Raw genomic sequence first — 23,334 nt, forward strand, 5'->3', positions numbered from 1 at the left:
CTGCTGAAAAGATGATACAGGGCAAAGATAGAACACAGGAGGAGGAGCTAGCCTAGACACCTCAACAAATGCTATTGCTATTAGTAATGCAGCAACAAAAACAAAGGTCTCAGAGAATATCAATGGGAAGATGGCTCAGCTCTAGACCTAGATGAATTGGCAGAAGGGAGCTAGAGCATGAGTCACAGAATGACTTCCAAAAGGCATGATGATGGGCAATGCAAGGAGTCAGTGCCCTTCCCCCCTCCCCCTCCCAACCAATGTCAAATGATTACCCCAGAATCCTTCAGATCTGTGTCTTAACTGTGGGAGTAGTTCTGTTTAATGGATGATTTGTGAGCTGATGGTCACCTTCTAATATTTAACTATGTTTGGTATTTTAGAATTATGCACAAGTCTTGCACACAAATATATCAGCTTTATTTGTAATAGTCAAAAACTGCAAACAACTCAGATATTAATCCACAGTTGAGTGGATAAGCCAATACAGTATGCATATAATGCAATATATAGTTAAAATAAGTTACTACCAAATATTCAACTTAGGCACTTTGCTCTATATAGACTCCAAAAAAATGTGTTCAAAGAGTACCTTGGAGATAACTTTCAAAAACCTTGCATTTAATACATTTAGCATGGTACCTGAAGGAGCACTCCATATTTATAATTATGACCACCATTATTTCTGCCATAATGAATAAAATGTTCCCAAATAATTGTTCTATAGGCCCATTTGGTGAAAAGTTGAATGATACATTCTAAGTGTGTATTCTAAGTCCTGCTTGAGTTCTAAGCTGTTCTGAGAGTTGCGAGCAGAGCAGTGATAGAGCCAGTTGTCTAACAGGGTTACTTGTGATATTAAAACCAGGTGTTCATCACATAAAAGCAAGTTTTGTATTCTCTATGAAGGGTAGGTTTAATAAACAAGACACTAGTTTATTCAGAACAGAAAGTTATCAAGATCAGTTTTGCTTCCTCTAAGATATGCTTAGCTGTTCTACAGAAGACCATGTTTATATATTGTACCTTAACATTAAGGCCAAGACGTAAGAACCTTTTCTCTGGACTTTATAGTCCTCACACTGGTACACAATGTATACACAATGTACTGCGTAACTGGTATCAAAAGTGAGGAAGCCAGGCGCTGGTGGCTCACACCTGTAATCCTAGCTACTCAGGAAGCTGAGATCTAAGGATCATGGTTCAAAGCCAGCCCAGGCAGGAAAGTCCATGAGACTCATCTACAATAACCCACTCAGAAAATTGGAAGTGGTGCTGTGGCTCAAGTGGTAGCTGAAAAGCTCAGGGATAGTGCCCAGGCCCAGAGTTCAAGCCACATGACAAACAAAAAAGAAAAAGAAAAAAGTGAGGAAAACTTTTGCTTGTCTCATCTTATTCCAATTAATTTTTCTTCAGTGACATAAAAATTATAACACTAATCAAATGGAAAAGCACATTAATGCATATTTAGACTGATGGGGGATAGGGATGGTAATAAAGAAATTCACCAAAGAGGAAAAAAGCTTGAAATTAACTTTTTGTTTTTGCTTTTGCTAATACTGGGGCTTGAACTCAGAGCCTTATACTTTTGCTTACTAGCTTTTTCACTCAAGGCTGCCATTCTTACCACAGGACCTCCACGTCTGGCATTTCACTGGTAATTGGATATAGGAGTCTCTGGATTTGTCTGTCTGGACTGGCTTCAAACCTCAGTTCTCAGCTTCTTGGGCAGCTATGATTATAGGCATGAGTTACCAGCACCCAGCTTAACTTGCAAGAGGAAATATCAAGAAGATCACCGACTGACACATTTTCTAGGCTTATTTTGGTAGAATTCAACACTGTAGTAAGCTGAGCACATGCCACAATTTCACTTTCCCAGAACTTCCTGCTACTTCAGAGGGAAAAGCTCTGAGTGTAGGATTGGGATGTTTAGGGAGGGTCCCAAACCAACAGGACACTAAACTGTGATCCTAAAGTTCCTTAAATGTTGTGGCTTTCTTTTTAATTAATCATACAGTGGCCAAAGAATTGTACAATTACACAATTCTTCTGTGATCAGATCTGAAATGAGAGAGAGGAGCAAGAAGAGGTTATGATCAAGGGCAGAACTTGTTTCAGGTGGCAGACATGAACTCTTACACAGGGAGAAGAGAAAGAATGGAGAAATCCATCTGGCTTACAGTTCAGATGGCTTGCTACAAGCGGCAAGCTAAGGCTGACACAGCCTAAATCTACAAGCCAGTGCATAACTTGACTACAAACATCCTTCAGGTTATCGATGCATACTTTAAAAACAGTATTTAGTATGCACTGCAAGGAGAAAAGGTTAGGAAGTACCACTTGGGTTGGGAAGCAATCAAGTAGAAAGCTGTGTTACAGACAAAATTAAGCAAAATTACAAGAACCAGGGAGATAATATTGTCAGCAAAGATCTCACCAAAAAATGACATTAAGGTAGATGAGAAGATGGTGAAGGAGCAGGCCCAAACTGACATTTAAAAGAGACAGTGCTACAGTCGTGTGGGAGAAGCATGACTGCTCTGTTCAAGAAACACTTTAAAAAGAACGTTCTTTTACAGGGGCATGGGTGGGTTGCTGAGGTTTGAAATTAAGGTTTCGTAGTTTACAAGGCAGGTACCCTACCACTTGAGTCCCACCCTTCTTGTTTTGTTTTGTTTTCACTGCTGTTTGCATAGGGTGTCTCAGTTTTTGCCCAGGCTGTCCTGGACCACAATCCTTATACCACCATCCCTTGAAGTTAGGATGACAGACAAGCACACCAACTTACTGACTGAGATGGGGCCTTGCAACATTTTGCCCTGACTGGTTCTGAACACTGATCCTCCTGATACTGGCCTCCCAAGGAGCCGCTGTGCTAGGCTCAAAAAGGTAGCTATTAATACTCCATGGTGTAACTGTCAATGGAATTGACACCTAAAGAGAGCAAGGCTTTTCAAAACATTTTTTAACTTTTCTGCCCCAATCATTGGTGTTACCATAGATTTTTTTGTCAGTCATGAGGCTAGAACTCTGGGCCTGAGCGCTGTCCCTCAGCTTTTCAGCTCAAGGCTAGTGCTCTACCACTTGAGCTATAGCGCCACTTCCAGTTTTCTGGTGGTTTACTGGAGAGAAGAGTTTCAGAGTTTCCTGCCCAGGCTGGCTTTGAACCACGATCCTCAGATCTCAGCCTCCTGAGTAGCTAGGATTACAGGCATAAACCACCAGAGCCCCGGCTTACTATAGAATCTGAACTTAAAGTCTTATGCCTACTAGACAAGCATTCTACCCTTGAGCTACATCTTCAGTTGTTTTTGTTTTTAGTTTATTTCAGATAGCCCTGGGCTGGCTAGTATTCCACCTATTAGTCTGGTGGTACCTGGCAACACAAAGGTACCCCACTACACACAGCTTATTGACTGAGATAGGGTTAGTCTAACTTTTTGCCTGAGCTGGCCTCAAACCATAATTATCCTAAATCCATCTCCTGAATTGCTGATTTATAGGTATGTGCCAATACTGACTATCCAGCTATTTTTTAAGTTTTTTTTTAAATAAAAAGGTAGCATATAAACTATTTAATGCAGTGTCTGAAAAGAGGAATCTCAAAAATTAATTTTATTATTTTAAAAATCATTAGTAATAGTAAAACTAAAATAGAACTCCTCTCTCAGAAGTGGAGTGGTAAGTCAGCCCCTAAGTTCCTGCCTTATCCTTTCTGTAATCCACAGCACACTGGGGCAAAACTTAGAAGACAATTAGAAAAGACCCAAAGCTCCAATCAGCAAGGTTTATATAAGCAACAAGACCTCCTTACCTTGTTCAACGGTTGCAACTAATAATTGTGTTCAGTTGTGCTGATCTGTAGTGCTAATGAAATCTGTTAAACTTCAATGAAAATTAGAAGTCAAGTTTGAATAATAAGTGTCCCTTTATTTGTTGACTGCCATTACAAAAACTGATTTCATTAGCAACAAGTGTTTTCCTTGATATCGGAGGCAGTTACTACCCAAAGTATTAAGTAAAACAGTGTACAATATCAGTATTAAAATGTTAAATTTTATGTTGCTTTGACCACTTTGATCTTCTCAACAATTTCATTGAGTAAAATAATGTAAAGTTTACATGTTTATTTTTCTTTAGGAATGTAAAGGTCTAATTATTCAAACAGTTTTATTATAAAACTAAACTCTGAAGGTGTCTACAGAGTTGACTTTTTTTAGGTTTTTTTTCCTCTTTAAATCAGTAGTCTAACAAGGATTAGAAAAGACAAAACCTGTTCAGTGTTTCTGACAAAGTAGAAAGGGTGAAAACATAAATAAGGCTTTAATTTGGCAAAATATAATACAATGCCTTCAGTTATCCTTGAACAGTTTTCAAATAACTTCACTCTGTAAGAAAAAAATCATAAAATTATTTTTAAAATAAAGCAAGAAAGGCAATCAGAATATATTTTTCTTGTAAATACTCCATTTGATCTGGCATGACACTTTCAAGGAGGCTTAAAACAATTCATACTTTGTTCCTCAAAACAAGAACATACCTGCAGGATTCAAAAAGAGGTTTTAGATATATATTTTAATATGTGAAGCCAGGCACCAGGTAGCTCATACCTGTAATCCTAGCTCTACTCAGGAAACTGAGATCTGAGGTGTAGTTTAAAGCCAGCTCTGGCAGGAAAGTCTGTGAGAATCTAATCTCCAATAAAACTACTCAGAAAAAGCTAGAAATAGCACTGAAGTAGTAGAGCACTAACCTATCCATGAACACAAAGCAAGGACTTTTGCTTCAGGGACAGCTCTCAGACCCTGAGTTCAAGCCTCAAGATCAGCACGAGAGGAGAGGGAGAGGGAGAGGGAGAGGGAGAGGGAGAGGGAGAGGGAGAGAGGGAGAGGGAGAGGGAGAGGGAGAGGGAGAGGGGGAGAGGGAGAGGGAGAGGGAGAGAGAGAGAGAGAGGGAGGGAGAGGGAGGGAGAGGGAGGGAGAGGGAGGGAGAGGGAGGGAGAGGGAGAGGGAGAGGGAGAGGGAGAGGGAGAGGGAGAGGGAGAGGGAGAGGGAGAGGGAGAGGGAGGGAGGGAGAGGGAGGGAGAGGGAGAGGGAGAGGGAGAGGGAGAGGGAGAGGGAGAGGGAGAGAGAGAGGGAGAGAGGGAGAGGGAGAGAGGGAGAGGGAGGGAGAGGGAGAGAGGGAGAGGGAGAGGGAGAGAGGGAGAGGGAGAGAGGGAGAGGGAGAGAGGGAGAGAGAGAGAGAGAGAGAGAGAGAGAGAGGGAGAGAGAGAGAGAGAGAGAGAGAGGGAGAGAGAGAGAGAGAGAGAGAGAGAGGGAGAGGGAGAGAGAGAGAGAGAGAGAGAGGGAGAGGGAGAGGGAGAGGGAGAGGGAGAGAGAGAGAGAGAGAGGGAGAGAGACAGAGAGGGAGAGAGAGAGGGAGAGGGAGAGAGAGAGAGGGAGAAGGAGAGGGAGAGGGAGAGGGAGAGGGAGAGAGAGAGAGAGAGAGAGAGAGAGAGAGAGAGAGAGAGAGAGAGAGAGAGAGAGAGAGAGAGGAGAGAGAAAGGAGAGAGCAATTAAAAAAAACCCTCAGTGCTAAGGAAAAAAGATTATCTGAAATACTTAGTCTAAGTCTATATTTGAATATTGTACCATTGGTAGTATGATAATTCATTCAAAGACCATAAAACCCAGACAACAACAATAAAAATCTGCATTTACCACCTACAATACAGCAAGTCCCTTTATTTATTTTTTTTTTGGGGGGGGGGGTTTGCTAGGCAGGTTCTCCACATCTGAGTGATGCCAGCAATATTTAAATTTTTGTACTAAGTCAGCTTAAAATGCTAATACAGCTAGGCTTTTCAAGGTAACATAGACAATCCAAGTTTATAATATACTTTAGTTAATAATGGATTTATTTATCCTCATTTAAAACATTCATTTCAACATCAAAGAATGGAATTCTTAGTCAGGCTCATTCTCGTTAAGAGGCTGAGATCTTAGGATTCTAGTTCAAACTACTCCAGTTAGACAAATCCAGCAAAAAAGCTGAAAGAGGAAGGATGGCTCAAGTGGCAGGGTAAAGGCCTTGAGCAGCAAAGTCAAGCCAGAGAGTGAGGAATGCTTAGATTATGAAAAACAGAGTTTCCAGTCTTACACCTATGATTCTAGCACTGAGGAGGCTAATGTAAGATCACCAGCCTGAGCTGCATAGCAGCACCTAGTCTCAAAACCTGACAGAACCACAACAAAATACAGCTTTCTTTAAAGAAATATTAATATTCCCTTGCCTTAGAGATGTAATAAATGCTGTGCATTCTTTATCATACTTTAAAAAACTGTAGTAACTTCATTTTCAGTTCTGCAATCCTGTATCAGTTAAAAATGATATGGTCACTTTATTTATTACCAAGTCCTAAAGAGACGGAAAGGAGGAAATACCATACAAACACATGCACTGACCTAAGATCAGAATAAAACGACAAAAAAATTGTCAGCATAGTAATAATGGACAAACCAAGTAGCCAAATCATAAGAAGGCATGATTTTAAAAAAGTCAAAGTAGGCAGAGAAAAGCTTTCCACTCCACATTAGAAGACCTTCAAATTATAGGCAAGATAGAAAAGTAAAAGCTGTCATCTCAAAGTTCTAAGAATAAAGAATGAGAGATTCCTACACCCTGCCTCTGTACATTACAGGCACATCCTTCCTTCTTCCCTAAGTCAATTAGCCATAAATAGCAATATTCCAGTTGTTCTTACCCAAGACCTGGTAAGTGTTGTTATTCCTCCTTTATGAGCTGTTGGTTTACTTTCTGAAGCAACTGCCGTAACTGTGTTAGAGTTTGATTAAGACTTAGAAACATTGTTTCCTTCTCAGAAGACTCCTGAAAAAAAGATAGAAGTGATTAAAACTTAAAACTTTTCTTTAAATACCTCCAAAGCGAAGAAAAAAAAATGTACATTGCAGGAAATGCCACTTGGCTACAAAGGAAAAACTAGATTTTATGAATATCAGAAATAAATGGAAACAACATGCATAAACAGTAAGAAGTCACAGTTATCATATATTGAGCTCTATCCTCTATTTAAGGTATTTTAGATATTCACTCATTTTATTTCTTCCAACAACCCTATAAAATATGTCCTATTAGTTATTGCCTTTTATAGATGAGGCAACTAAATTTGGTGACTGAAGGATTTGCTACAAGTCACATGTGACTAAGACAGGGACAACATTTAAACGTTCACCGCCAACAATACTAACACACATTTCATTTGAGTGTTTCACACTATTTCTACTGTAGAGCCAGATGAAAGATGCCTATCAGTGCCATTTCAGCAATTATAAATAACATGGCCTTTCTATACATCTTTTGAGTACTGAGGAACTGTATATGGCCTACACTCTTAAGCATTATACCATAATACCTCTCCAGAAATACCTTAAAATTAACATAGAGGGGGCTGGGAAGTTGGCTCAGTGGTAGAGCGCTTGCCTTGCATGCCTGAGGCCCTGGGTTCAATTCCTTAGCACCACATAAGCAAAAAGAAAAAAGCCGGAAGTGGCGCTGGGGCTCATGTGGTAGAGCGCTAGCCTTGAGCTGAAGAGCTGAGGGACAGCGCCCAGGCCCAGAGTTCAGGCCCCACGACCAGACCCCCCCCCCGCAAAAAAAAAAGTTAACATAGAATCTCACAAATTCCATCTAAAAACAGACATAATAAAAATAGTGCACTTAAGACACCGGCTATTTTGAAAAGATGACTTTCAATTAGGGGGCTGGGTGGAGTAGCACATAGTGCTTGCCTGACATGTTTTAGATCTGGTTTCCATTTCTAACTGTGAAAAAAGCAAATAACCACAACAAAAAGTGTCACGTAACTGATGGAAGCATATTTTTCTAGTCAGACTCTAACTGCTTATTCTTCAAGGAGTTTTACAAGGTAATTAGCACAAATATTTGGAGGTAAAGAAACACGTACCGAATCTGGAGGAACATCACTATTATTAATAACAGTAGTGTCTCCAGCAGCTTTTTCTATTTTTGACTGGATAAGATCTAGAGACTGTTGAGCCTATAAGAAAAGCAACACAACCACTAATAAGTAAATACATACAGAATGAGTGATTTTGTTATATATTTTGTAAGAAATTAAAGCTCCTCCAAACTTACAATGTAAAATTTTACAAGCAAAACTAAAATACATATACTTTACCACCAGATTATAAGAAAACATGCTCATTGTTCCACAAGTTGAAAAACAAAGCTGGGTGTCATTTACCAGTAAATCCCAGTACTCAAGAGAGCAGAAACAGCATAGGTAATCTGAGGCAGCCAGGACTACATAATGAGTTCAAATCTAGTATGGCATCCCCATGCTACACCAACCACCCCCTTTCTAAGAAAACACAAAACTGTGTTTGTACAGCTCATAACTAAGAGTGGTTATGCATTTTAATTTCAAAACATTAATTAAAAAGAAATGAAAAAAAATACGAATATTTGAGAGACATCATATGCAACAACAAATCCTAAAATAGCCTATGCATTTGCTGATTTAAAATCTAAATCCTGCTGGGTGCCAGTGGCTCACACCTGTAGTCCTAGCTACTCAGGAGGCTGAGATCTGAGGATCGAAGTTCAAAGCCAGCCCAGGCATGAAAGTCTGTGAGACTCTTATCTCCTATAAATCTCTAATCACACGTATGATTTTACTTCATCTGTCTACGTCCTGTGGACGTCCTGTGGATTAGCTTCATATTCAGAGTGGCCTGAAATGGACAAAAGTGATCTTGTCTACTCAGAGACTGAGATCTGTAGATCGTGGTTCCAAGCCAGCCCTGACAAGAAACTCCATGAAACCACTAGAAAACTGGGAGTGGTGCTGTGGCTCAAGTGGTAGAGTGCTAGCCTTGAGCTGAAGAGCTGAGGGACAGCACCCATGCCCAGAGTTCAAGCCCCAAGACAGACCAAAAAAAAAAAAAAATCTAAATCCCTCTGTGCTTAAGTGCTCTGAGAAAACTGCTGAAATTTTTATCCATGGCCTTTAAACATACATGTTTCATACTTGTTGCTTTATTAAGTATTTTGTTCATTTGGTCAATACATATTTATTTTCATATCCAACTGAGAACTGCACAGTAGTGATATTGCCTACCTTACATAACATGACCTATCTATACCCTTCAGCATCTGTTTATTACCTTAAAGTACTTTCATAGTACCTTCATAGTTTCTATTTTAAGCCAGAGGTAAAAAATTAGAATGATATATCAAATGTCTAAGTTAAAATTCTCAGTATATCAAATATCAAAGTTGGTGCTCTAAAACAAATACTTTAAGTTCATGCATCTGTTTTTTGGGTGGTGGAAGGCAGTACCCAGGTTTTGAGGCATGCCCACAGTCCTTTTTTGGTTTTAGCTATTTTTCACACACAGTCTCAGGTTTTGTTCCTAGGGCCAGGCTCCTGTCATACCCTTATTCTGCCTAGTTAGCTGGTATCACAGGTGGCCCTCCCACACTCAGCACCATTAACCTGCACTTAAATAATGTGAAGCTGTTTGGGAACCCTACGCTTTTGTATATGACAATCACAAAATATGAGCAAATAGAATAGAAAATTTTCTCATATTTTAAAGGATACTTTAAAAAATCAAATACTTTAATTAGCTAGAATAATAAATACTTAAAATGTTTTACACTATCCAGTTTTATAGAAGTACAAGAAAACAGGTATTCTCAGACCATGCTAGGAATGACTAATGGATAGTGAGGATTCGTTTATAACTTTCGAGTGTTAAGATGTACATATTTCAAGGCCACGTACTTATTTTAATGAGATTTCATAAACACAAAACTACAAAAAAACCTATTAACCTAATGCAAAGAGGAAATATAATCCTAAAAACAATCCACTAGTATATATTTTAAAAATACATTTGTATAAAAAAGGAAAAAACTTATCAAAACACCAGAAATTTACACTTCAGTTTTACCTGTAAGTATCAATATAGAACATACTTTGTAAATAATTCCATAGTTGAATTCCAATTTTTAAAAACATGAATATATTCAAATTTAAATAACTCTAATTAAATTAAAAAATTTTATACATTTTACACAATAACTGCATAAATGTGATGAAATGAAGTAAATTAAGAATGGAGAAATAAGTCAAAATATAACTCCTAAAAAGTTACTGAATCTAAACAAATTTTTATGAATGAAGAGCAAGACAAGAATTTACTCATGTTACTGTAACCCCTTTGTACAGTATCTTTACAATAAAAAATATATATTAAAAAAAGACAAAAATTAACAGGTGTTTGCTTAAGACACAAGTCACAATATTGGCTCAGAATATTGTTTCTCCAGGTAAAAGTGCCTTACCTTATGTAAATCACCAGCTACCCTCTGTCTTTCACTTTGTTCAGTTCTAAGTTTTGAATGTGTTTCATTTAACTGTGTCTTCAGCTGTAAAAATAAAGCAGCAGCACAATTAATTTTCAACTTTCTTTGATTATACTGATATCTCTAGGACAGAAAAGTGAATATGAAAGAATAGAATAACGAACAGTTATTATGCACAGTGGAATTACCCAATGTTATACCAGATGTACAGAAAAGCTATGCAATGGAAGTTCCCATCTGTAGAGCTAAACATAAAAAGAATTAGATATGAACCAGAGCTTAAGAGTAGGAAACTGCAATTGCAAAAACAAAGCCACCAAACTCTAAATTACTTTTTAAGAATCACTATTCATAATGTGCTACCAAAATCCCAAAGAAATAGATAAATTCTACCAAATTGAAGTCTTTCTTAATCTATACAGTTCAATTAAAGTGTCAACTACATAATACTTTAAAAGACAATGAAAAGACAATTATAAATCCAGTAAAAGGAACAATTTAAACGTTTACCAGTCTGTGATGACTTCACTAAAGAGAGCAGTGCATGACCACTGGCCTAAATTACACTAATAAGAAAGGGCTTGATACATACTTCTCAAAACAACCAACTAATTATTAAAACAGTTACAAAAACTTAGTGCTGATATATAAGGCCTTTTTCTGACAACTGTTTCAAGGAAATATAGGAAAGATTATGTTGCCCACAAGTCTTTTACTATTTCATCAAGTTTTTGTTGTTTATGTCTCTCACTCAGACATGAGTTCCCAAACACTTTTTGCAAACACTTTTTGAGCCTTAAAAGGGGAAAAACATGAGACATTGACATTTAAAATCTGACAGAGAACTCATAGAGGCAGGAGGAGAGTAGGGAATCCCATATTTGGAAGTTTTATTTGGGAGCTATTCTTTTTTTACTTTTTTTTGGCCAGTTCTGGGGCTTGATCTCAGAGCCTAGGTACTGTCCCTGAGCTTCTTTTGCTCAAGGCTAGCACTCTTACCACTTGAACCATAGCACCACTTCCAGCTTTTTCTATTTAGGTGGAATTGAGGAATTGAACACAAAGCTTTAAGCATGTTAGGCAAGCAGTCTACCACTAAGCCACCTTCCTAGCCCTGGAAACTATTCTTAAATAGTGTTTGCTTCTTTAGCTAACTCAAGTTTACCCAAAGAACACACAATGTACAGGCAAACAAAATAAAATAACAATCACAAATTCAAGACTAAGGGAGAAAAAAGATATATTCATTAAAATGGAGTGGAGGTAGAGGTATGTGGCTCAAGTGGTAAAGTGCTGACATTGACTAGAAAAAAAAAAAGGGCACAAGTCCTGAGTTTAAACTCCATTACTGGCCCACATGGCACATGTGCACACACATCTCTGGACAAAAATAAAGGAGCCAGAATTCAAGAACATCTTGAATTTGTGCTAAATTGAGATGTAACTACAATTACAGGTTTGGTGAAACTGTTCAGTCTACCTCTGAGCAGCCAAATTAAAAAAAAACAAACTTCAAACAACTAGCTAGAAGTTATTTTTTTTAAAGCTGGGCATGGTGGCACATATCTGTAATCCCAGTATAAGGAAAAAATTGAAGAACAGCCTGGCATATGATAAAAACTTGTCTCTCAAGAAAAGAAAAAAAAAAAAACTACAGGGTAAGGACTATAGCATATCACAGCCCCAGTCTACTCAATGTATAGCAAGCATGCTCATAAAACTAGTCTTACGGCTGGGCATCAGTGGCTCATGTCTCTAACCCTAGCTATTCAGAAGACTGAGATCTGAGGATGGCGGTTTGAAGCCAGCCCAGGCAGAAAAGTCCCCATGAGATTCTTATCTCTAATTAACTACTCAAAAACTGAAAAGTGGCACTGTGGCTCAAAGTAGTAAAGCACTGGCCTAGAGCAAAAGAGCTTAAGGACAGTTCCCAGGCCCTGAGTTCAAGCCCCATGACTGACAGAAACAAAAAAACAAAGAAACTACTCTTATGTTACAATGGGAGTATGTTCATTTGAAGCACTGGTAAAGAATTTTTTAAGTGTGTATAAATACATATGTAGACTGAGTGTTTTTAAAAATTGATTCTTGCAAACAAGTGCCAAAACACAAAAAACACCACAAATTAATGTATTTTCTATGGTAAACATAAGAGTACTAATGAGACAATTTCAAACTATATAGAATTAATGTGGTATAAGGAAAAGCTTGCTGTAATATTTCTAAAATATGTTCAGAAATTTTAGAAAACATCAAAATCCATGCTGTAAAAATTTTGTCAGGAATGATATGACTATTGTATGAAATGGGAACATTTCAATCCTTAAGTTTTTCAGAAATTTATACTGATTGGAATGTAGAAAACTAAACCTCTTTAAACGTTTAGTTAACTAGTTTTCTTTGTATACTTTGGGGATTATTATATGCTAAGCAATATGCTGAAAAAGAATTTTACAAAATTTTTGTCATTTACAATTTATATAAAGACAGTTAAAAGCCAGGCACTGGTAGCTCATGCCTATAATCCTAGTCAGGAGGCTGAGATCTGAGGATCGTGGTTCAAAGCCAGCTGGAGCAAGAAAGCCCATTTATCTCCAATAAACCACCAGAAAACCGGAAGTGGTGCTATAGCTCAATCGGTAGAATGCTTGCCTTGAGCTGAAGAGCTGAGGGACAGCACCCAAGCCTAGTTCAATCCCCACAACTGACCAAAAATAATAATTTTAAAAATTAAAAATAAAGACAGTTAAAAAGCTGAAGCCAGGTGCTTGTGGCTCACATCTGTAATCATAGTTTCTCAAGAGGCTGACATCTGAGGACTGTAGTTCAGAGCCAGCCCAGGCAGGAAAGTCAGTGAGACTGTATCTCCAATTAACCACCAAAATACCACAAGTGGAGCTGTGGTTCAAGCTGTAGAGTACTAGCCTTGAGTGGAAAATGCTCAGGACTGGCACATACACAAAAAAAAGAAGCTGGAGGGGCTAATAGCTCTTAAATGAAGAGTATGTTATCTATAACCTTCAGTTATCTTCTCCCAGGTTAGAACAGAATAGGCCCAGTTAACTATCACAAATTTGAAGAGAATCTTTACAAATGGGTCAATCTATTGTTTTGTTTTTTTATTCACTGAAAATAATAATGTTTAAGAAATTAAGACCATATAAAAAGCAGAAAACTCTGAAAAATAGTTGAAAGTCAAACATGCTGTTGTTAAGAGCTAAGAAAAGAAGAATCACCTTAGGAGTCAAGAAAAAAAGGCCATTTTAGAAGTCATTAGAATATAAAGATTATCTTAAATTTACAAAAATGCCAAGCTAAAGACGGTTAGCAAAGAAAAAAAGTTTGGATGGTTTCTCCACATGTCAACCCCAGTGTTTTCAAAGCCTACTGGATGGATACCCAGTGGAGAACAAGCTTCTTACCAAATTAAGCTCTTCATTCTGTCTTACTGCTTCAGAATATGAATCATCAAGTTTTTTCTGCAATTCAGTCAACAGATCTTTCAGCTGCAATGAAGTTAGAGTTTAAGAATGATCTCCTTATGATATCCCATCTTTTGTATGGTACTTGGAAGCTCTTCCAAAAACAACTTACTTCAAATATTTTATCACTCTACTAAAAACTTAGGAGCAAGTATGAAAAAATGGTTTTAAGTACCTCTCTGACTTCTGAAACATAGGTAGATCGTTCAATTTCTGCCTTCTCTAGTTCCATTTCCAAATGCTCTCGTTCTCTTCTCAGCTATCAATAAAACAAAGGAAATATTAACATGTTAAATATTTTCTTTTTTGGGGGGAGGTCCAGTCATGGGGCCTGAACGCTGGGCCTGGGCACTGTCCCTCAGCTATTCAGCTCAAGGCTAGTGCTCTACCACTTGAGCCACAGCGACACTTCTGGCTTTTTTCTTTTTGCTTATGTGGTGCTGAGGAATCGAACCCAGGGCCTCATGCATGCAAGGCAAGCACTCTACCACTGAGCCAGCCCATGTTAAAGATTTTCTTTCACTATGTTTCTCTATAAAAGAAAATTAAGATACTTAAACACGAAACTATATCAATTCAACATTATTCGATATATTAAAAGTGTAACTAACATTAGATAAACAATCTCGAAACACAGATCTTTAGGGAATCCATTTTACTAAGTTTACAGGTTACAAACCAAATAATCAAATAACATACATTTTCAATATCCTTATTTTCTCTTCTTAATCGCTCTAGCTCTTGCTCTGAAGATGTGAATGATGACTGCATCTGAAATGTGAAACAATGTATGAACAAGTAAACCACCAAAGATGCAGATATTTCTGAGAAATTTTGAATCAATGTAAAACATTTTGATCTTCACCTTTTGAATTCATGTATTTTTAAAGACTAAAAATAAATGAGTAACATATAACTTGATCTCTTGTGGTCAAAACCTATTCCATTTGTATGATACTGTAATAGGTCTAGATAAAAGTTTGTTTTTTGTGTTTGTTTTAAAGGTAGGTGCTGGTTGCTCACACCTATAATCCTAGCTACTCAGAAGGCTGAGCTATGAGGAGATCGCAGTTCAAAGCCAGCTTGGGCAGGAAAGTCTGTGAGACTCTTATGTACAATAAACTACTCAGAAAAAGTTGAAAGTGGCGTTGTGACTCAAGTGGTAGAGTGCTGGCCTTGAGCAATAGAAGCTCAAAGGCAGAGCCCAGGCCCAGAGTTCAAGCCCCAAGACCAGCAAATTTTTAAAAAGTTCAATTTTTTCTTTTCCTTTTTGATAGTACTTGAGACTAAACTCAAGAGTTGGCACTTACTAGGCAAGCACTCTATCACTTCAGTCATTCCCCCAGTCCTTTTGTGTTTTAGTTTTCAAACAGTATTGCACTTTTCCACAGGCCACCCATAGACTATGCAATCAGCCCATTTCTGCCTCCTGAGTAGCTGAAGTAACACCTATGAGCCACTAAGATCAGCTTGTTTTTGAGATAAGGTCTAACTTTTGTTCAGACTGGCCTTGAACCTTGGTCCTCCCATTTTTGATTCCCAAGTACCTGAGATTCAGCACGCGCTATCATATCCAACTCTTTATTAACAATTAACTAGGCATCAGCTATATTTATTCCAAAATACACTAACAGAGTATCATGGGCTGGGAAGGTGGCTCAGTGGTTGAACACTTGCCTTGCATGCCTGAGGCCCTGGGTTCCATTCTTCAGCAACACATAAGCAAAAAGAAAAAAGCCAGAAGTGGCGCTGTGGCTCAAGTGATAGAGCGCTAGCCTTGAGCGTAAGAGCTGAGGGACAGTGCCCAGGCCCAGAGTTTAGGCCCCACAACCAAAAAAAACCCCAAAAAACAAAAAAACTAAACTAACAGAGTATCATTAGTGACATATAGCTTATACACACTAGCCCAATAAGTAACAGGTAACACTACCTCACCCACATAAATGAGAAGAAAAATCAAAGTGAATGGTAATTTTTCTTGACTACATATCATGGATCAAATAGCAGTACTTTAAAACTATGACAGAATGTTCCACCTTGCATTATCACACAGCAGTTCTATAATTTTCAAAGTCCTTCAGATTCTCCATCATTGCTTTTTGGATATACTTTAAAAGCTATGATTTCTTTTTGTGTGTGTTGATCCTGAGGCTTGAACTCAGGGCCTGGATGCTGTACCTGAGCTTTTTGGCTCAAAGATAGCATTCTACTCCTTGAGCCACAGCACCACTTCTGGTTTTTTAGTGGTTAACTGGAGGTAAGAGTTTCTTGGAATTTTCCTGCTATGGCTGGCTTCAAGCCTTGATCCTCAGATCTCAGCTTCCTGAGATGCTAGGATTACAGGCTCTAAACTAATGATTTTCAAATGTGATGGGCATCAAAATACCTGAAGGATCACTGAACCACAGATGGCTGATATGTTTCAAATCAGTAAGTCTGGGGTATACCTCATACATTCCTAGGTGACACTGATTCTGATGACCCAGGCCTCACATTTGAGAGGTGCTATAAGCACTTCACAAAATACCTGCTTAATAGTCTTCTGTGATTCATCAACCTTCACCTTCCATTTATTTTCTTCTTGTTCAACACTTCTTTGCAGCTTCTGTAAAATTCCTTCCTACAGATTAAAGTATAGCTGTTTTGAGAAATTCACATTCTAATGCCAAAAAAACTACTTGGGACAAAAAGGAATAAGTTGCTAATTTAAAAATAAAGATGTAGATTAAAAATCATTTCCTACTGTTTCTGCAAGGACGGATTTATATTTTTCACATTCTAGCTGTAACAATGTATGCATTTCGTCTGCTTCTTTCAATTTGTGCTCTAGAACCTGAAAATGAAATAAAGAAAAATTCTCTAATTTTTACCAGTTTTTTGTGCTTTAAATTTGTTTCATCACTTAATGTTGAATTATAACTTCAAATTATTTATAACAAAACATTAAATTTCAACCTTTCCAAGTAATAATGAAGTCAATTTTGATCATTTATTGTTTACTGACAGTACTATTTAAATGAGTGAGATTCTATCTACAATTGAGTTTTACTTTAAACTTAGGCTAAAAGCAGGATAATTAAAATATTAAATGATTAAGACACAGATTTAGAGAAAGGGAAATATTAGCTTTATACACATATCACATGTCAGAAGACCTATAGCATTATTGCTAAAATCTATGTAAAATGAAACAAGTTTCGTATACTTTCTTCAAAACATCATTAGCCTACTAATAATATATCCATTACCATTCCAAAGCTCACAATTCAAATTGGTTAAAATATAGACAGTTGACTTCTTGAACTAACCTTAAACTCCTCTGAACCTGAAGTTCCAGCTATACATTCTTTTGCCTTCTTTTCAAATCCATGTAACCATTCACTGTAACTCTGTGGGGCAGAAAAAAACTCAAAATCACCAATTTCTAAAAAACAAAAGTCTAAAACAAATCAACATTCAAATAACCATATTAAAAAATTAGAAAAGAAACTTACATGAACAACACTATCACACTTAAAAACTTGAAGAATATAACTTTCATAAACTGAATGCAATCCAGCCTAAAAACTAAATACTAGACTGACAGGCAGATGGTGGTTCACACCTGTAATCCTAGCTACTCAGGAGGAAGGAAAGGCTGTGAAACTCTTAATTAAACTACTCAGAAAAAGCTGGAAGGGGAGCTATAGTTCAAGTGGTAGAGTGGTAGCCTTGAGCACCCAGAGGCTTAGGGACAGTGCCCAGGCCCTGAGTGCAAGCCCTAAGACTGGCAAAAAAAAAAAAAAAGGGGGGGGGGAGGGAGGGAATACTTGAGCAAGGGAAGGGGTGAAATTGTCCAGAAAGAAATGTAGTCATGATCTGACTTATGTAACTATAATCCCTCTGTATATCACCTTGCAATAATAAAAATAAAAATAAATACTAAAAACATGCTTATGTGACACCATCAAAATAAAGTCTTATTTATCTAGACCAAGAATATTTACAAATGAATTTTGAACTCAAGGGTAGGGGCCCTGGGCCCTTACATTAGCCAAATTTAAAAGACAAAAAAGCCAAAATAAATACTTTTTCAAAATTGCTTTTAAAAGTAAAATTTCTCTTTAAAACTAAGTATTTCAAATTCAAAAAATGAAAATCCAACTGAAGACATTCTGTTCAGAGAATTTCAAATTCTTTGAAAATGCTCTAAGAATTCCTGAAAATGCTTCAGTCAGTAAAGGAATATAGCTTGAGGCTCATGTGTATAATCCATGATATTCCAGAGACAGAGATTGTGAGGACCAAGGCATACCTATCACCTAAGCTACAAGGGAGAAGAGAAACACAATCCAACACTGGCCCCAGGCAAAAGGCTGGAAACCCTTATCTGAAAAATAAGAAGCAAAAAAGTGTGTGGCTGAAGGGGTAAAACACTTGTATATAAGCAAGTTCAAACTACAGTACCACCAATTCTTTAAAAAGTATGATGCAAGTATTTAAAATCATAATAAGCAGGCATAGGTGGCTCATGCCTATAATCCTAGCTACTCAGGAAGCTAAGACCCCAGGATCTCTGTTCCAAGCCAGCCCAGGCTCTGTAAAACTCTTAGCTACAATTAACTACCAAAAAGCTGGAAGTAGAACTGTGGCTTAAGTGATAAAGCACCAGCCTTGAATGAAAAAAGTTTAGTGCCAGTGTCCAGGCCCTGAGGGGTTCAAGGCCCAGTACTAGCACCACCACCAGGACCAACAACAACAACAAAACCCCACACAATAATAAGGCAAATGAATACAATTATTTGCCTAAATACAACAAATATTTGTGCTGATAGGTTAATTGACATGAACAATGTATATATTATAGTTATTATTTGCTCCTGGGCAACAGAGATCAAGACTGTGGTTTAGGTCAGCTTAGGCAAGATTAAGACCACATCTCACATCTCAACAAAAAAGGTGAGTATGGCAATGTGTGTCTCAGCTATGGTGGGAGGTGTTAAGTCAGAGAAAGAAGGTACAAGCCAGCCCAGGAAAGAAGTAAGTTTCTACATGAAAAATAACCTAAATGCAGAAAAGAATAGCAGTATGGCTAGTGTGATAGAGTGCTTGCCTAACAAGCATACTATCAACCTCCTCCCCACAAAGAAAGAAAAAAAAATAGATTTGGCCTGGACACAAGTGATACACACTTGTAATCTTAGCACTCAAGAGGCTGAGGAAAGAGAGGCTGAAGAGTTCAAAAAAGGGTCAGGGGAGATTTGTAATATTAAAAGAAATATTTTATTGTTCATAACCTACACAATTTTTGGGGAGGTCGGTGGTGGGGCTTGAACTCTGGGCTGGGCTTAGGCGCTTGTCCCTGCGCTCTTCAGCTCAAGGCGAGTGCTCTACCGCTTGAGCCATAGCGCCACTTCCGGTTTTCTAGTGGTTTTATTTGAGATAAGAGTCTCACAGACTTTCCTGGCTTTGAACCGTGATCCTCAGATCTCCAACTCCTGAGTAGCTAGGATTATTGGCGTGAGCCACAGGCGCCTGGCTCTGCACAATTTTTGAAAACTAGAAACTACCAATGGCTAATTCAGTTGGCTCATAAGATACAGCTAACCAGTTGCTCATGCTATAATCCTAGCTTCTCAGGAGGTTGAGATCTGAGGATCATGATTCGAAGCCAGCCCAAGCAGGAAAAGCCTTGAGACTCTTATCTCCCAATTAATCAGAAAAAGCTGCAAGTGGTGCTGTGGCTCAACTGATAGTGCACTAGCCTTGAGCAAAAAGGAGCTAAAGAGCAGTGCCCAAGCCCAGAATTTAAGCTCCAGGCACAGAGGGAAAAATAAATAAATAAATAAACCCATTAATAATATACACAGTAGAAGCTAAAATGGATCACACCATATAAGAAAAAAATATAAAATATTTTTACAGCAGCCTGTTTTCCAGGCTACTCAAAACAAGACATTTCATCAGTTCAACTATAGACATTTTCAAAACTGGTCAAGCCTGATTGTATCTTCAACAGTTACAATGAAGAGAAGAATTTGTGCTCCATACTTGAATTAAAAGTAGACTGTATGCAAATGTAATCCAAGACAGAAAGAACCTAAACTCAGACTACACAGAGAACAAGCTTAAGGTGACTTACACTACCTCTAGCTTTCACACCTATAGAAGCTAGGGCTCCTTTAAGAAAAAGGTAAGTCCATACTTGGGCAGGAAATGAATATAATAAATCAAGAGCATCGTGTTATACCATAAAGCACAGAAGTTATAAAAGGTTAGTAGTTTTATGTTAAAAGGACTCAACAACCAGTCTAAATAAGTTACAACAGGCCAAAGATAGACAAAGCAACATTACAGACCTCATGTTGGAGGTGACAACAATGCCCATGAAGTAGTCATGTCCCATCTCATCTCAAAATACCCTGTACCAGATAGTCTCTCCTATGGATTTATGAGATAAACAAAGAACAGAGGAACACGCTGCCATCTGGGATATAGTCAGCTAAGTCTAAACTTAGGGAACTGAGTGAGAATCCACTAGATTTAAAAATTTTAAAGAGAGAGACAGAGTCAAAGACAGAGGGGAACTAGTGGAGTAAAAAAAAAAAAGGCATCGGGGCTGGGAAGGTGGCTCAGTGGTAGAGTGCTTGCTTTGCATGCATGAGGCCCTCGGTTCGATTCCTCAGCACCACATAAGCAAAAAGAAAAAAGCCGGAAGTGGCGCTGTGGCTTAAGTGGTAGAGCGCTAGCCTTGAGCTGAAGAGCTGAAGGACAGGGCCCAGAGTTCAGGCCCCATGACCGGACCCCTCCCCCCCCCCCAAAAAAAGACATCTTACATAAGTTACATGTTGAACATATCCTGGTCTTGAGGGAAATAAAATATAACAAGTCAGGTGCAAGTGGTTCACACAAGTAATCTTAGCTACTCAGGAGGCTGAGATCTGAACATTTTGGTTCAAAGCCAGATCAAATCCACAAGACTCTGTCTCCAATGAACTAATTACCAAAATCCCATATGTGGAGCAGTGGCTTAAGTGGCAGAATGCAAGCCTTGAATGAAAAAGTTAATGGACAACACCCAGGCCCTGAGTTCAAGCCTCAGTACCCAGGTTGGGTGAGTGAGTGGGTGGGTAGGTGGGTAGATAACTATGAATTATTATTTAATTACAAAAGAAATTTTTATGGTAACTAGAGGAATACATTGACTAAATATATGAAATGTAGGATGTCTTTAGCAATATTTTAAGAAAGGAATTATTATTTTTAGGAACATACTAAAATATTTACAAATGAAATGTTCTGAGGCTTGAATTTCTTCAAAGTAATATAGAGCAGTGTGGTATGGGAGACAAAATAGATTATGTATAGATTATGTATTAATTCAAGGCATGTAGTTATCATTGCTGGAATGGAGAACTAGACTCAGTATTCTAGTCTCAATACCTTTGAAAACATACAACTTTCTATTCAAATAGAAAAAGACCTACGCCACCTTTTTAGGAAACTCACATGCACTCACTGGCCTTCTCTGCTCTCAAATACTTACTGTATTAATTTTCTGAACCAAAGCCACTTTTCTTTCCCACTTAAAACATGTTCAACCTTAAGTAAAGAAAGTTGTTCTCTATTATCTTCAAGACTTTTGCTTGAAGAATTTAATAGATGACCAAAATCTTGAGTTCTGAAATGTAAAGAGCCTGGTTCATAGTATCAAATACATAAGAAATAAATTGTTGCTAAAACTGAGACGTAATCACTTAAAATTAAGTTCTACATTGAACAAAGCCATTGGGAATATGACTGACTTCACTGACTATTCAGAAATGCTTTCCCAACTATAGTGTTAATAAAGCTCAGAAATCTTACTTAACAGAATAAAAGTTTCATGTAAATAAATACAAATGAGCTGTGAACTAAGTTTTTATTTCTAACTACCCTGGATTAATAATGGGATAGATTAAGGAATCAATATATAATCAAAACCAAGTGCAGACTATGTGCAAATGCTGTGCACTCACAACTTTTTTGAACAATGTCAGGTTAATAATAAATTAGTCTTACCAAATTAGAAGGCACAGATACTTTTGGAAATAATTTTCTGAGAACTTCTTTAGCCTCCAATTCAACAGACTGTATATGTTGTTGACTTTCCTAAAGCAGAAGACACACCAAATAAAAATTAGAAGATTACAGAATTGATAAAAGAAAAAACGATATTTTAACCTCTAGAGGAAGAAAATGTCAGTGAAAAATTATTTCAATACTAACAAATGACAATTTTCCCATTTTAAACTACTAAAAATATTTCCATAAAAAAATCTGCAAAGTCTCTAAAGCATCCTAAAAAATAATACTATTAATTAAGCCAAAACAATGTCTAACAATATGGACATTTTCCTTGGCATCAGAAATCAAGTAATTTATCACTAGAGGAACAATTCGTTTATTTATATTCTCTCTCCCCCCCAGCACCCTCTTACACACATACTCTCCACCTCCTACAATATCAATAAAACAGTATCAACTTTCTAACAAAGAAATATATATATCTGGGCAACATAACTGAGGCTTACTGGCTAGTAAATCTCTAATTTAAAAAAGAATCAAATGAGTAAAAGTATTACAATGAAAACTCTAATGTATGTTAAGTCCTCTTAACTAATGTATGGTAATTTTCTTTTTTTTTTTTTTTGTCGGTCGTGGGGCTTGAACTCTGGGCCTGGGCGCTGTCTCAGCTCTTCAGCTCAAGGCGAGCGCTCTACCACTTGAGCTACAGCGCCACTTCCGGTTTTCTGGTGGTTTATTGGAGATAGGAGTCTCACGGTCTTTCCTGCCCGGGCTGGCTTTGAACCGCGATCCTCAGATCTCAGCCTCCTGAGTAGCTAGGATTATAGGCGTGAGCCACCAGCGCCCGGCTGTAAGGTAATTTTCTAAAAATCTGCATCAAAAAATACATCATCAATAGACTATAATGTCATAAGAATGGTAAATCACATATTTCCATATTCAAGGTTAGATGAATCTATTTATACTACACAAAAGTACCATCAAATTTGATGGGTGGTAGAAATGGAAGAAAACAAAGAAAAACTAATGTCATATTATTTTACTAACATCAAGCATCAGAAAGATTAATTCTGACACCTGTATATGGTTTAAGTCTAAATTTGCTGATTATGAATTCAACTGTAATGGGTATCAATTATACACTCAAAATAATGGTTTGTCAAAATAGGGTAATAATTTCATCACATTGCCACTGTCATCCGCCACCCAAATTATGTTTAAATTTCTCTACAAATGGTTTTTAGTATAAAAAAAGACAATTTTTAAAAATGCACATCTAAACCAAGCCAATAAAACCATCTCATAACAATATCCAGGGACTTCAACAAGTGACAAGGCAAGCAAGCTAGCAACATCTCAGCCATGTCTTTCCCATACCATTCAGATGTTTTTGAAATATATTACTGACTTC

The 23,334-nt window shown here is 37.6% G+C and overlaps 1 protein-coding gene across 10 annotated transcripts in view; it reads right to left on the reverse strand.

Moving 5' to 3' along the window:
• Positions 1–3,912: 3,912 nt before the first annotated feature.
• Ktn1 (kinectin 1) overlaps positions 3,913–23,334 on the reverse strand; it is a 91,027-nt gene continuing 71,605 nt past the window's right edge. For 6 of the 10 annotated variants that reach the window (XM_070032966.1, XM_070032975.1, XM_070032971.1 and 3 more), the window contains 11 exons: positions 21,918–22,007; positions 17,186–17,266; positions 16,621–16,710; positions 16,405–16,497; positions 14,577–14,648; positions 14,053–14,136; positions 13,818–13,901; positions 10,375–10,458; positions 7,967–8,059; positions 6,746–6,870; positions 3,913–4,391 (listed from right to left, as the gene is read on the reverse strand). In XM_070032966.1, coding sequence (XP_069889067.1) covers positions 6,766–6,870; positions 7,967–8,059; positions 10,375–10,458; positions 13,818–13,901; positions 14,053–14,136; positions 14,577–14,648; positions 16,405–16,497; positions 16,621–16,710; positions 17,186–17,266; positions 21,918–22,007 — 876 coding nt within the window. In that variant the 3' untranslated portion in view covers positions 3,913–4,391; positions 6,746–6,765. The remainder of the gene's footprint in view (positions 4,392–6,745; positions 6,871–7,966; positions 8,060–10,374; positions 10,459–13,817; positions 13,902–14,052; positions 14,137–14,576; positions 14,649–16,404; positions 16,498–16,620; positions 16,711–17,185; positions 17,267–21,917; positions 22,008–23,334) is intronic. The other 4 variants (XM_070032977.1, XM_070032974.1, XM_070032976.1 and 1 more) reach the window with 1 other exon arrangement.

The sequence above is a fragment of the Dipodomys merriami genome, unplaced genomic scaffold, assembly GCF_024711535.1.
Source record: "Dipodomys merriami isolate MVZ:Mamm:240054 unplaced genomic scaffold, mDipMer1.0.p SCAF_1, whole genome shotgun sequence".
Lineage (NCBI taxonomy): Eukaryota > Metazoa > Chordata > Mammalia > Rodentia > Heteromyidae > Dipodomys > Dipodomys merriami.